This window comes from Pleurodeles waltl, chromosome 6, assembly GCF_031143425.1.
Source record: "Pleurodeles waltl isolate 20211129_DDA chromosome 6, aPleWal1.hap1.20221129, whole genome shotgun sequence".
Classification (NCBI taxonomy): Eukaryota; Metazoa; Chordata; class Amphibia; order Caudata; family Salamandridae; genus Pleurodeles; species Pleurodeles waltl.
Genome location: NC_090445.1, coordinates 1,567,748,292 through 1,567,763,862, shown reverse-complemented (window position 1 = coordinate 1,567,763,862; position 15,571 = coordinate 1,567,748,292). Strand labels below are relative to the sequence as shown.

Below are 15,571 nucleotides of genomic sequence, written 5' to 3'. Positions count from 1 at the left end.
GGCATTATTAGTGTGAGGAGGGGAAAGGAGCAGAAGAATTCAGAATTACAGGGGAAGAAAGAACATTTTCCATTCATGGAGACTTTGAAAGGCTGGTAGGCATGGAGTGTAGTCACTCACATGCCAAGCATACCTTTAATGCAATATTATCATCATTACAAAACACAAGGGAACCCCAGTATAAGTAGGGACCAAGGGAAATTAAGTATTTTTAAGGGAACAGTGGTCCCTAACTGACAACGAAATGGAAATACACTGGGAACAAAACACATAATGGCCAAGTGATCTTGAATTAACACAGTTAAAATCACAAATTATACAATGTCAAATTCAGAATAAATGTTCAGGGGAAACCCCCTGTAGGGAAAACAAAACTTGTATCAAAATAAGCACAGGCAGAAAATTGCATGATACAATAAACAATTTCAAGTCACAGCTTAACAAACACTGCTGCCCCCTTTGTCAAATTATAATCAAAACCCGGTGTCAGAGTGCATACTGTGGATGACGTGTCGGTCCTATGTACATAAAAGGATCATCAGGACAACCCACTGCTTGTCTGTGATGAAGATACGTAATTCAACCAAAACATGTCAAATAACATGGAGCACATCCTCCATAGGTGGTGAGAGCAACGAACAGGAGAATAAATGGCCCTTATATATATATATATGCCATCGGAGAACTAATTGCTACTCAACATAAGTGCTCAAAAGCACCTGGGGGTCGTATACAGACCCCCAGGACCACGCCCCCCCTTCTGTGACACCATCAGCACGCATGCTCTCATCTCCACAGACTACATACTCCTTGGCGACTTCAACTTTCACCTGGAAAACCCTCACGACCACAACTCCTCCTCCCTCCTAAACAACCTCACCAACCTTGGACTCAAACAACTGGTCACAGCCCCCACCCACTCGGCTGGACACACACTCAACGCAATTTTCACCTCAAGCCAACACGTCACCTACACCGACACCACCAAACTCCAATGGACGGACCACCATTGCGTCCACTTTTCCTACAACAAACCACCCGCACACCACCACCAACCCACCACCCCCCACCGCATGTGGGACAAGATCCCTACAGAGCGCCTGAACTCCCAACTGACACAACCCCCCCCCCAACACCACCGACCCCAACACCGCCGCACACAACCTCAACAAATGGATCACCACCTGTGCAGACTCTCTCGCACCCTGTGATGCTATTAATTGTGTTTGACCAATGACTTTGTGTTTCACCACTGTGCATATTAGTTGCTTAATGTTCACCAGTAGCACATTATGTTTTGTTCAGTTCGGCAGCCTATTGGCTTTGACACAGCATTAGCCATTACTTTCTGTATTCAGTTTAGCCGCCTATTGGCTTTGACATGGCATTAGCCATTACATTCTGTATTCTGCCTATTGGCTTTGACATGCTGTATTCAGTTTAGCTGCCCATTGGCTTTGACATGATATTAGACATTACATTTTGTATTCAGCTCAGCTGCCTATTGGATTTGACATGATATTAGACATTACATTTTGTATTCAGCTCAGCTGCCTATTGGCTTTGACATATTAGACATTACATTTGATATTTAGGTTAGCTGCCTATTGGCTTTAACGTGGAGTTAGACATTGCAGTTGAAACATAGCAGATGTCTGTATTCTTCCAAGCTGTGTTTTTACACAAGATGAACCAAGCTGTTTTCTTCACACCAGACTAGACCTGATAAAAGAGAGTACATTTGGTGTTTTCCTTTCTGCTCAGCCTTGGGAATAGGAGAAGTCTAGGAGATCTGGCCAGTCTCCAAAGGCTTGTGTAGTTTTCCCGAGTCTGAGAGGAGGGGGCACGCTTTTGTAAGGATGACTCTGGGCTACAGTGAGTTAGATTCAAATCTGCTTGACTTCAGGCTGGAGCTAGACGTCATCGTTGCCAGTCTCCCGTGTGGGTAGATAATCTCTTTCTCGCAGTTGACCGGACTAATCAACTTGCAGATCCCAGAAAGATGAAGCTGAATATTTAGGCCCTGCCGCCTTGCCCATACAGTGATGAATTTGACTTTTATGCTTTGAATATATTATATATTTGCTGTGTACATTGCAACTGAGAAGTTCTGTGATATATTTTGCTTTCATTGCTGCAACTACTTTTACTCTTTTAAACGTGTGCTTGAAATCTACTAATTCATCTCTCAAGAACTTGTGGGTGGGGAAGAATTAACAACAATAAAGGTCTTCTTTGAACTCAGAAGTGCATTCCAGAAAGGTTCTGTAAGCTCTGATATGAGATATGTAGGAAAGCAGAACACGCCCCTCAGAAAAAACATCACCACCCGCAATATCAAGAACGCCCCATGGTTTACCGCTGAACTCCAAGAGTCCAAACGCAAATGCCGCAAAGCAGAGAAAACTTGGAGACAATAACCCTCCACCACAAACTTCTCCACCCTCAAAACCACCACACGCAACCACCACCAACTCATACGCACCACCAAAAGAGCACACTACAAGGAACGTATTGACAACAACTCCCAAAACAGCAAAGAACTCTTTACCATCATCAAAGAGCTCTCCAAACCCAAAGCCAGCAACCTAGACCCCACGCAAACACAAACCCTCTGCAACTCCCTCTCAAATAATTTTCACCGCAAAATCCAGGACATACACAACAGCTTCATACCACACACAACCTCCACCCGCCCAACACAAACCCACCACACACACCCATCAACCTACTCACCACCTGGGCCCCCACCACTGACGAAGAAACTGAAAAGACAATGAACTCCATTCACTCTGGCTCCCCCTCCGATCCCTGCCCCCATCGAATATATAACAAGGCCAGCCCCACCATCGCCCCCAAACTCCGAGCCATAATCAACAGCTCATTCGAAACCGCCACTTTCCCAGACCCCTGGAAACACGCCGAAGTCACCGCTCTCCTAAAAAAGCCCAAAGCCGACCCAGAAGACCTCTCCAACTACCGCCCCATCTCCCTCCTCCCTTTCCCAGCAAAGGTTGCGGAGAAACTAGTCAACTCCCGCCTATCCCAATTCCTCGAGGCAAACCACACACTCAACCCCTCCCAATCTGGGTTCCGCAAGAACCACAGCACGGAAACCGCTCTCATCGCATGTACCGACGAAATCAGATCCAGAGTCGACATGGGCGAGACCGTTGCACTCATACTCCTTGACCTCTCCACAGCCTTTGAAACTGTCCGCCACCACACACTCCGCACACGCCTTCATAACGCTGGGATCCGCCACAAAGCCCTAGACTGGCTCACCTCCTTCCCACCGACAGAACCCAAAAAGTCCGTCTCCCACCCTTCCAATCCTCTGCTACCAAAATCACCTGCGGAGTCCCACAAGGCTCCTCCCTCAGCCCCACACTCTTCAACATTTACATGACCCCACTAGCCAACATCCTCACACCTCACGGTATCACCATCCTCACATACGCTGATGACACACAACTCATCTTCTCCCACACCCGCAACCCCACCACCGCCAAAACCAACCTACACGCTGCACTCCTTGACACCGCTGCCTGGATGACAGCCAACCACCTCAAACTCAACTCCAACAAAAACGAGCTAATCATTTTTGGCCCACACAAAAACATTTGGGACTCCTCCTGGTGGCCCACCACTTTAGGCCCCGCAACCACCCCCACAAACCACGCATGCAACATCGGCATCATCCTGGATCCCTCCCTTTCAATGGCCCAACAAATCAACGCAGTCACCTCCTCATGTTTTAACACACTCCGCACACTGAAAAAAACATTCAAATGGATCCCCACAGAGACCAGAAAGACCGTCACCCACGCACTCATCAGCAGCAAGCTCTACGCCGGCACCACACTCCAAATCAAGCGCAAACTACAGCGAATCTAGAACTCAGCAGCACGCCTCAGCCTCGACCTCCCCCGCCATGAACATCTCACCACACCTCAAATCCCTCCACTGGCTCCCCATAGACAAAAGGATCACCCTTAAGATCCTCATCCACGCACACAAATCCCTCCACAACACCGGCCCAACTTACCTCAACGAAAGAGTGACCTTCCACACTCCCACACGCCACCTCCGCTCCGCCGACCTCTCTCTCGCCACAGTTCCCCGCATCAAACACACCACCACTGGAGGGAGATCTTTCTCCTATCTGGCCCCCATAGCCTGGAACTCCCTCCCCACCCACCTCTGCAAGACCCAGGACCTCCTACTCTTCAGGAAGGGCCTTAAAACCTGGCTTTTCAAACAGTGATCTCCCGTCCCATTTCTCCCCCCCCCCCCCCCACAGCGCCTTGAGACCCTCACAGGTGAGTAGCGCGCTCTATAAGTTTCTTTGATTGATTGATTGACTGCTGATATCAATAATAACCAGCATCAAAGGCAACCGGTTACAGATGGGACATGCTGTTTAGTGTAGTCTGGTTTTCCAGCATGTTTTTGATTTCTAGCAGTTCCCACTCTGTAACCGGGCTCCTTTGATGCTAGTTATTATTGATACTAGCAGGAATGAGTTTGCTATGGTGGCAAGCCAATGATCATGGCTATGGATCTAACATGTTTATTATATATTTTATGAAAAAACAGGAAGTAGGCCTTATGAATTTATCAATAAAAACATATGTTTACGTCAACAGGCATTTAAGGTTAGATTGTTATTGTTCTATATTAAACCCCATAGATGGATATTTTAACAGATGGAATCTCTCAGAGAACCATAGTAGGCTAGAGTCTGGTACTTTACTTCCTGTGACAAGCCATTGAAAGAGAAGATTTGCTCTGTAAGAATCCTTGTTAGGCCCTCTTATGAGAGTAAGTATTTTGCTTAGTCAACTGTAATTTTGAATATCTTTCTAAATATAGGACTGTGTGTCTGATGATTGCCTTTTAGAAAAGCCTGCGCTCAAAACTGCAGCCTCAGGCTGATTATGGTGACACTGTATAGGCCTGATTGGTGCACTAGGAAATGTTATGTCCAATGCCATAGGTCTGGTCTGTTTATTTTGAAAAGTCATGACAAAATCAGTAGGCATAGCTTAATTACTGTGAAAAGCTTTTGTTAATGGATATCAATTTACTGTGTTACAGGCAAAAGGTATTTTATTACAATTATTCTCCCAGATTACCATAGTAGGGATAGGTTTTGGCACGGGCTACCCACTCTATCAAACGCTGGGGGTTTTCACCATGATAATTCTTTTTAGGCCCCTTTGAGGGGGTTGTATATTGTTTTGTAAACTGTATTTTACTACATAGTTGTAGTTTTATAACTGTATGCATGATGGTTGCTAGTTTATGTGCACTTGAATAGGATTCTGTTGGTTACGGTGTAAAGCCAATGGTAAAGGCTTTCTGCTTTATAGGTTCATCAGGAAAACACATGCCAGAATCCATAGGTTTCATCTATTTACTATGCAACGTTATGACAATGCCTGTAGGTCTGACCAACTTATTGTGAAAACAATGCGTTAAAGGAAAGAAGCTTTTAAGGAGTGAGCTTGAGCTGGAAAGAATAGGTGTTCTGTTCATTCAGAAAGTGAATGACCAATAAAGAAGCCTTTAAATGTTGTTTTTATCTTGACATTTGCTGTCTGTTCAAGGACAGAGGTCCAAAGTCAGTTTTGTCTTTTTACTAATTATTTATGATCTTATCCTGGAAAATGGTGTTTTATTTTCTTTCCATTATTAAAGTTAGAGGTTTATGTCAGGTGAGCTGTCTGACAATCATTGTTAAACGAAGGCTGTAAGATGTCAAGTTATTTTTAATACCACACAGCATTTAAACAGCTTGTAAATAGTACATGGATTTCAAAATATATCAGGAATTACGAAACAAGGATTTGTGTAATTCAGAAGTGTAATGCAAACAAAGAATTAAATAAGAGCAAAAGAGTTTATTGGTCATGTGCAAATGACAAATATTTGCCGAAACTCGGTTGCCAAACATTGCACACTATATAGTTTAATTAAAAAACATGTCAGTGGGAAATGTGGCCATTTCAAAGAAAATTTGCTGAATGCAAATACGTGTGGTACCGCTTCAAGTATGCATTTATTAAAGGTGACAGATTTTAAACATGATTTGAGAAACATTCCTGCCCCCCAAATGACAATACGGTTAACCAAAAGGTAAGTCAGCAGTCATGCGTATCCTTTATGTGGCTGGAATTGTATTTTACATAAGAGAAAATGTTTTAGTCTATTAAATCAAAGGTGCCCTCATATGTGATTAAGAAGAGAATGGCAGCTCAGTGAATTAAAACAGTTACCCAGGATCACATCATTTGAAACCATTTTATGGGTCAAGTGCATTGTAATTAGATTGAGTAGATTATTTAAGCCACTAGACCTGCAGGTCTTGTAACATTTGTATGATTTTTTGAGGCCTGGATAGTAGATATGCACTACGATATTCCTTATTAGGCTCTCTCAAGATATTATTTTGCTTTGCCAACTGCAATTTTGTATACATTTGCAATTTTATGACTGTCTGATGGTGATCTTGTGGGAAAGCTTACAGTCAGTTTAGCTGGCAGACTTGGCTATGGTAACAAGCCAATGAGAAAACCTATAGGCCTGATTCCTGCACAAGGAAACGTTATTCCAGATCAAATACCTGGTCTGTTTATTATGAAAGGTTATGACAAAGACAGGGGGCCTGACACATTACCTGCAAAAAGCATAAGTTAAAGTCAATAGGCCTCCATTAGGGGATTCTTATCAATATGTTGCAGGCTGTAGATGTGTATTTGGTTACATGTAATCTCACAGATTGCCACAGCAGGCAAGTGTTCACTGTTGGTCACCCAGTTGGACAAACCTCTGGGAGTAGAATATTCTCACTGTGATGATTCCTGTTAGGTCCTATTGAGACGAGTAGTATATTGCTTTGTCAACTGTAAATCTGTACATATTTTTAATTTTATAAGTGTATGCACAATGGTTGCCATCTTATGCGTACTTCAGTAGGCCTGTGTACGTTATAGTGTCAAGTCATTGTAAAGGCTGAAGGGATTGTTGTACACTGGGAAACGTTATGTTAGATTTCCTAGGGTAGGATCTGCTTACAATGAAAAGTTACTACTAGGAAAGTAGGCTTGACTTACTTATTGTGAAAAGCATATGCTAAAAGCAATTGTCTTTTAAGTGTGGATGTTAAAGCCTGTGTGTAGGCAGGTATTTTGTAGGAGTGTGTGAATTTTGTGTAGATTGTTTTTGCCTTATTATGCAAAAATTCAGGAAAATGACAAAATTATGCGAAATGTAAATGCATCATTTAGCACTATTCTTTAGGGCATAATGTGTCCTGGATGCAAGGACACATTTTGCGCTAAAATAAAATAGTGCATTCACATAAGTGTTTAGAAAAACTGCCACTTATGTTCTGGTTGTTGGCGTTATTCCCATGCTATAACTTTCTAACGAACAGCAGCGTAATTATGCGGCGTAATGACCTTATTTCGGACACATGTTGTACCAAACCTAACATGAAATTACCGATAGTAGCCTAGTGCAATTTAAATTTTGCTCCGGTCTAGAATTTCATGACAAGCAATCTTTCAGATTACGGTGATAGGCAACAGTTTTGGTGACTCACTCAAACAAACCAAGGGGTTACAATATGTGCACTATGGTCATCTTTATTAATAAGGATTTCATATTGTTTTGACAACTGTAATTCTGTACATATTTTAATTTTTACTATGGTATACATTATAGATGCCTTGTGGTGAAGCTTATGACCAGCAGAGTATGGCTGAGTTTGTTATGATGAGAGACCAATGCTGAAGGGTATAGGTCTGATTGTTTCTGAGGAAAGGTTACGTACGATACAGGCATTCTGACTTAATGACTGTGAAAAGCATAGGCATTTATGGGTTGATTGTTATTACTCTGTTTTAAAGCATAAAGACATGTATTTTGTTACATTAAATCTCACAGAATACCTTTATATGGAAGGATTTTGGTGTTGGTCACCCCATCTGACAAACCTTCACACTCGAAGATTTCCATTATACTAAATCTTGCTAGAAAGGCCTGTCAGGTTTAGTTCTCAGACCAAGATTCTTTTAATAGAAAATAAAGTCCTTAAATAATACATATATATATATATACACACACACATTATATATATATATATTTATACACACACAGACATATGCACACACACACACATACATTTATGCACACACACAAACATATATACAAATATATATATGGGTGCCTAAAACCAGCAATGTCATAAAAGGCACTTAAATTGACAAACCATAGCTACTGGCATTGCTAAAGCTTGTTCAGGACTTCCTCCCAGACCTACCGTCAGACATACTAGTATTGCCAATGCTTGTTCAGCATTTCCTCCTGGGACCCATCCGCCCCTAGCCAGCTTTTCCTCCGCTTCGAATTATTTCTCCACAGACCCTCTCGACTTGGATTCGCACAGGTCCCTTGTTTTTCATAAACAAATTCTGATGTTCTCTCACCTGCTTAGTCCTGACGAGGGCCTTTAAAATCCCAAACAAGTTTAAAACGTTTTGACTTGAATGCAGTCAGACCCTTAGATCCTTCTACTTTTTCGCTCTCCTTATGATTGGGATTTATTTTCAGCCCAAGAACAGTTAGCTTAAAAACGAGGAGGCCTACATCTACGATGTTATTTGTATATACACGTTTCACCCTGTTTGCTTCACTTTTGCTCTGTATAATGAATCTCATTGGGGGATAGAACTATTGTGTATGAAGGGCCATTGAATTGAATATAAACACTCAATGGATAAGCTAGGAGTGGCTGGTATTTAAAATTGTTGTTCGTTCCTTTAACTTTAAAACTGGTGCAAACCGATGACCAGTGAACTGTGATTTGTAATAAATGAGTCAGTAGAGAACCACTGTGTATGTGTTTAGGCTGTTTCTTAAGAGACACCACACCCGTCATGTACGTGATTTACTAATGCTTCATCAAAGTTCGCTGGCACACTTTATTTCACAGTAGATTTGGTGAAAACAGTCACAAGGAGCTACTTTGAAAAACCAAGTCCATACCTTGGTCTAGGAAAATAAATCTCGACCGAGATCTGGTCTCAACCTCTGCACCAGGCTTCCATAAACCTTTCATTTAAGAATCCTTTAATATTCACATATTGATGGAAATATTAGGTCAAACATGAAGTCCTAGCAACATTCACTAGCATCCCACCCAAGCAGGTTGCTATGTGAGCATCTTTAACTTCCACCCTCAGCAGATATGCAAAAGGCCTTTAACTATTTGCCTCAGTACGAGTTCCATAGGGTCTTTTCGGTATATTGCACTAGTTCCTTTCTAAACTTACACTGAAAGCTTATGTTTGACAAAATGTCTGTTCTAAATTAGCTTTGTACATCTCTGTATTAGACAGCAACAAACGGTGTTAAGGATCGGACTATAAAAACAATTTGATGATGGGTATAATCTGAGAGTTGATTCATGAAATTAGACGATAACGACTAGCAGTAGGTGCGGGTTAGCTGTTCTGTGCCTAAGAGTAAATTAAATATTTGCAAATGTTGCTCATGTTTTTGACTATTCAATGAAGGTGATAACAGTATTTTATCCTAAAAAGACAATCGAAAGGCAGGACCAATAAAATATAATAAAAATAAATAGGGGGTGGTTGGTGAGATGCTTAAATGTGCTGTGAATTTAATAAAACATGCACGGTACAGTGAAGATGACCAATGTACCATCAGTCCCTCGTACCTGCTACTTTCTGGTCTCCCTCAGTTCACAAAGAACGTGGCTTCTACGACCACGCAGAGGCCCTCCAAAGCATGGACTTACGCGCAATCAGGTGCATGTGCGTAAAGACCAGCAACAGAAAACCTCTGCCGTGCTCTGGAAGCACCAGTCCCTATCACAGTAGAAAATATCATGTTCCCCGCTCATTTTCCTCTTATGCTTCTAAAGTTAATTTCTACTCTTTAAAAGAAGAAGCTTAAAAGATCAAATTTCAATTACAATTCAAACTGGTCGTTATTTAGTTGTGTAGCTACACTAAAAAAGATTGCAAAAGCGCAACAGCTTTGCACGCCTTCTAAAAAGTATGTTGACATTAAAAACCTGTTTGTGATAGCCACAAATACAGCTACACTACAAAAACATGTTAAAGTTCGCTATAGAATATTATACATTCCAATTGTCCATCAAAGCTCTAGGTTGCTAGCCAGATTCTCATATTAATTTAAGGAGCATTACGGGAAAGAGCTCATTTCTAAAACCCATTGTTAGCAAGACTTTGCCTCTTTGTACACTAAGTACACCTGGAACCATTATTAAACTAATAACTTATGAAATTATTAAACTAATTCTCTGTATTTTGGGCTCCTAAAAACACGAGTAACTGCCTTGAAGAAAGATTTAGCATTTAAAAAGAGATCACTAAAAAAAAAAAGGTGCAAAAGGATACAACGTTAAGTTTCAACTACTGTTCATTCAGGTGCCTTAGGACTACCAAACCTATCAGGCAATTTAAAAGTTGTCAACATCCAAGTGATTTATTATCCAAGGTCCGAGTCACGCTATCAAGGGTTTGCGAAAGATGCTTATGGTGTTGGACTCAAAGTTTGAAACACATTTTCCGTTACCTTAAATGCAGAACTTTCAGAACAAGATTTAGCCTACAGGCATCGGAAGAGGGAGGAACTGCAAGATATGAACCAGACTCCGTGAAGAGCCTGAATTAATAACAGTCAATTGATTGTTTTAAAGGGTTAGACTCTTTAATGTAGCATCTAATACCGCCCATCAATCCATGGATTATTTATCATCTCTAACCTCCTCTCTAGAAGGAATGCAGCCTCTTGGAGCTCTCCCACATACTTCCTTAAATTGCCGCACAAGTCAAAATAATTAAATTAAATGATCAGCACCCCTCTATGAAACTCAGTGGAGGAAATGAACGTCGCTCGTTGTTTACATAAATGGACAATGAGGCCACAACAAGTAAGCAGTGCTAACGGGATGCGACAGCGTTCAGGCCAGGTCAGTGCCGGGGTCTCACCCACTGACAACAAATGGGCAATTTGCCCCAATAAACAAAAGCAGGGCGCGCGCACAGGGCTCGGTACTCACAAGAGGAAGCACTCGTGGAAAACCGGGTTTTTGCTGTCGTGAACCGTCTTGGTCTTCTGCCTGCACCTCCGATCCGTCTCGGGAACCAGGGACATCTTGGAGAGAAAGCAAGCCGTCGTTAATAGCTGCTGCTTCTTACATTCTGTCGAGTACACGGCACGCGGACTCTACTTATAACAAAACCGATCATCCCCCGAGATCAGGCCAGCCGCTCGACTTGATCCCTAGGCACAGTATAATTCCTTTATTAAGAACACTCCTATTATGACATTTATGCGAGCCCTTTAAACTTTTATTAAAATACGACCCATCAATGGCACAACGACCCATCATTGGCACATGAATGTACAAATACAAAGACATATTTAAAGCCATGTGAATATAAATTAATAAACCAGAAAAGTAAGATTTTCACCACAAGCAATGTTTGCTTTCACCCTCAAAGGAAAGAACAACTAATGCACTTACCCACGCACATGGCACGCTCCACAGCGTAGGGGTGGGGAAGAAAGGAGCTAGTTGTCTTTTGGTTAGAGCATATGTGGGAATTGCTTTCATACTGTATGAGATGACCACCGAGGTGCGGGATGAAGCACATTCAAGTATGACCAGTGGTAGTATGGGCGAGGTATTCATAACTGTAATAAGGACTAAAATATAGAGGCAGCAACTCAGCACCAGCCTAGCCAGATGGGCAGCAGGAAGCTCAGCGTGTACACACCTACAGAGAGGGATGATCCGTGTAGGTGCTCTAATCCAAAGGCCAACAGGCTCCAAGCAAAGATGGTGTTAACTGACAAAAAGGATGACAAAAGGGCAAGAACTGAAATTGGTCCTGTGCTCAGTAACCAAGCATTTTTTTTTATTTTTCATAAGAAGCAAGGATACTGCCAGGAGCTCAGCAAACATCCTATGAACAAGGAAGTAAGTAATCTTGGTTCCGCGGGTTCATTACGAACTCCGATCCAGTTCTGGTCCACACTTACCCAAAGAACAGTTTGCCAAGTCACAGTGGCTAGGACCATTATGCAGCAGCAACTTCTCTTACTTTTGTATCCCCCCACCCCTTTCATAATTCAGAAGAAAATCTTTAGAGAGCTAGACATGATTGGAAATTAATCTGGGGATCCAACATGAGAAGGATAGCGTTCAAAAAAACGTACGCTGCAATCTGAGACTAGAGACATTGGGTGAACCTCAGAGAGATCTGTTCCATTGGCAAGCACTAAGCCCAACCACACAAGCGGTGCAGCATTTGTAATCTGTACAAGTGCGGTCACCCTGGGTGCTAGGAATTCTGTGGATTTCTGCAGATTCTGGATGTTTCCATCACAAAAATATAAGGAAAATGCATGAGTTTTGGCAAAGTTTGAGGTTTGCAGGGCACTGTGGGAAAGAAAACCTAATGGGATCCACAAGGCACACCACCTTGGAATTCCCTGGTTGTCTAGTTTTCAAACATGTCTGTGGTTTGTGGGTTGGCGTGGGTGATGCCACTACACGGCCCCAAATCCCAAAGCTACCCCTAATGCTTATTTAGCAACGTAGCACTTTATGTCATTTTGTGTTGTGGTCTCTTGGCCCACCCACACAAGTGGGGTACAAATCTAATCTGGGGACATTTGGGAACTCCTGGTGGTAGGAAGTATGGGGCTCTCCATATATTCCAGAGCTTTTAATCACAGGAATGTGAGGAAAAAATGTGTTTCTTGCCAAAGTTTGATATTTGTAGGGCATCTGGTTAAAATGACATAGTAAGAGCCAAACAATGCACACATCACTGGAATTCCCTAGTAGCCTAGTTTTAAAAAATGCACAGGTTTGCTCTAGGTTTCCCCAGGTGTGGCTGAGTTAGGGCCCAAAATTCACAGCTCCCACTTTGCAATAAAAAAAAAAAAAATCAGTTTTAAATGGAAAAATGTGGTACCCATGTTGCGTTTTGGGCAGTTTCCTGTCACAAGTTCTTGGCCCTTCCCACACATGTGAGGAACTATTTTTATCCGGAAACTAGAGGGAATGCTTGGTGGAAGGAAGTCTGCGGCTCTCCACAGATTCCAGAACTTCCCAACACAGAAATAGAAGGAAAAAAATTGTTTTTTTTTTTTAGTAAAATCTTGCGGTTTGCAAGGTATTATGGATAAAAAAATAATTGAATAAAAAGGTTGAGAGCCATGCAAGTTACCCCATGCTGGATTACCCCAGGTGTCTAGGTTTCAACAATGTGCAAGTTTGCAAGGTCTCCCTAGGTGCTGGCTGAACTAGAGCCATAAATCCACAGCTACTCACATTGGAAAACAGATCAGCTTTCAGTGGAAAAATGTGATGCACCCATGTTGTGTTTTGGCTTGTTTCCGGTCGCGGGCACAAGCCTATCCGCACATGTGAAGTGCCATTTTTATCGGAAGCACAGAATAGTAGCATTTGCAATCACTAACTGGACTTTGCTGCATTTATGCCTTTCAAATGTAAGCTAGTGTGGAGAAAAAGACATTTTGAAAAAAAAAAAAAAAAAAAACTTTAATTCATACGCTAGTACAGGTACCCACAAGTTAAGACATGTACAAATACATTTCAGAAATGCATAGGTTTTCTTGATACCCATTTTCACACCAAATAATACACCGTATGAATTGCTCTATACACATTGAAAAACCATTGAACAGTGTTCCAAACCATATTATATGTTACTCAGTTTGGCTTTAGATCGAGGCATAGTACAGAAACTGCCCTTATCAAAGCCACGGAGAAAATAGGAGTACCATTGGATAACATAGGCAACGCAGCGCTCATTCTACTTGATTTAACAGCAACCTTTGATATTGTGAACCACAATCTTCTTCTTTATCACCTTGTCCAGGTAGGGATAGGTGGCCCAGCATTTAATCTTCTAAGATCGTTCCTTCACGGATGTACACAGTCGGTAGCAGTCCTGGGTGATTTTGTCTCTCACCCCTTTCAGCTGGTGTGTGGGGTGCCTCAAGGGTCATTCCCGAGTTCCACCTTGTTTAATGTTTATGTTATTCCTCTGGCTGACATCATACACTCGTCTGGCTTCTCCCTGACCTCCTATACAGACACGCAAATTGTCATCTCTTTGACTAAGAATGACTCCTCCATAGGGCCTAAATTCCATGACTGCATGTTAGCAACCATTGGTTGGATGGACAGTAATTGTTTAAAACTATACTTCAATAAAAACAGAGTTTTGCTATTTTGTTCCTATACTGATTTCTGGTCCCTAAGTTGGTGGCCTCAAGAGTTGGGGGCACTTCCAGCCCCAGTGAAGAAAGCTCGCAATCTTGGTAGTGTTTTAGATGATAGGCTGACATTTACTGACCAGATAAAGTCTGTTATGTCACTGGCATTCTATGGGTGAAAAGTATCAAGAAAATTCTACCTTACATCCCTTTGGAACTACAGAAGTTGGTAGTTACTTTCCTCATTCTTTCCAAACTAGATTACTGTAATAGCCTGTGTGTTGGTCTGAAGCAACAACTACTAAACAAACTACAGGTTATACAGAATGCGGAGGCACAGCTTCTTCTAAAAAATCCCTAAATTTCAATCAGCCTACATGGGCCTAAGGAAGTTACACTGGCTCCCAATCAAGAAAAGAATTATCTTTAAAGTCTTATGCATTACCTTTAAAACTCTACAAGGTTCCACTCCAGCGTTCCTGAAGGAATATGTGGAGCATTACATGCCCTCAACACCACTTCGGTCAGCAAAACCCATGTATATGTCCCTAGGATTAGGAAAGCTTCTTGAGGCGGAAGTAGTTTTTGAGTACTGGCCCCCAAGGAATGGAACTTGTTACCTATGGAAATCAAGGAATTACCCAATCTTCTGAGATTCTGGAAAGCCGTAAAGACAGGGCTTTTCAACTTTTTAACGTGGCTAAGTTTGCTCTAGTTCAGTACCTTAACACCCTTTGGGTATTGTGCGCTTTATAAACTCATTTAACGTGTATATATATGTGTGTGTGTATATATATATATATGTATATAAATATATATACACACACACACACAAAGTCTCCACTGGTGGAGATCAATTGGTAATATAGTCACACGCAAACATGCTCTATTATGCAGAACTAGCTCAAGTGTTCTCCAACCCCCCAACGCTGCCTCACCTTGAAATGTCACAAAATGTTTAAACATGCAATAATGGGAAATTGTGTTCATATTTTATAAATGCTCCATCCAAAAGCCCCATCCTCCACAACAGTTTCCTTTTTTTGTGGAAAGATTGGAGGGAGGGAATTTGAGAGTAGCTGGGGAAGGTAATAACCGTTTAATATTGTTCATTTTCAAACATCTAACGTCTCATTATGCGAGGCAGGTTGAACAATATGTAAGAAAAAAACACACTGCCTAGAATGCACCTATATGAGTTGTTAAAAAAAAAAAAAGAATGAAGAAGGATGTGGAAGAGCAATCAAGGCTGGCT

General features: G+C 41.8%; 1 protein-coding gene across 3 annotated transcripts in view; it reads right to left on the bottom strand.

The window, feature by feature from the left end:
* The window catches only part of RGS3 (regulator of G protein signaling 3), an 805,262-nt gene that overhangs the window by 539,207 nt on the left and 250,484 nt on the right, over positions 1 to 15,571 (bottom strand). For all 3 annotated transcript variants that reach the window (XM_069241285.1, XM_069241286.1, XM_069241284.1), the window contains one exon: positions 11,120 to 11,214. In XM_069241285.1, coding sequence (XP_069097386.1) covers positions 11,120 to 11,214 — 95 coding nt within the window. The remainder of the gene's footprint in view (positions 1 to 11,119; positions 11,215 to 15,571) is intronic.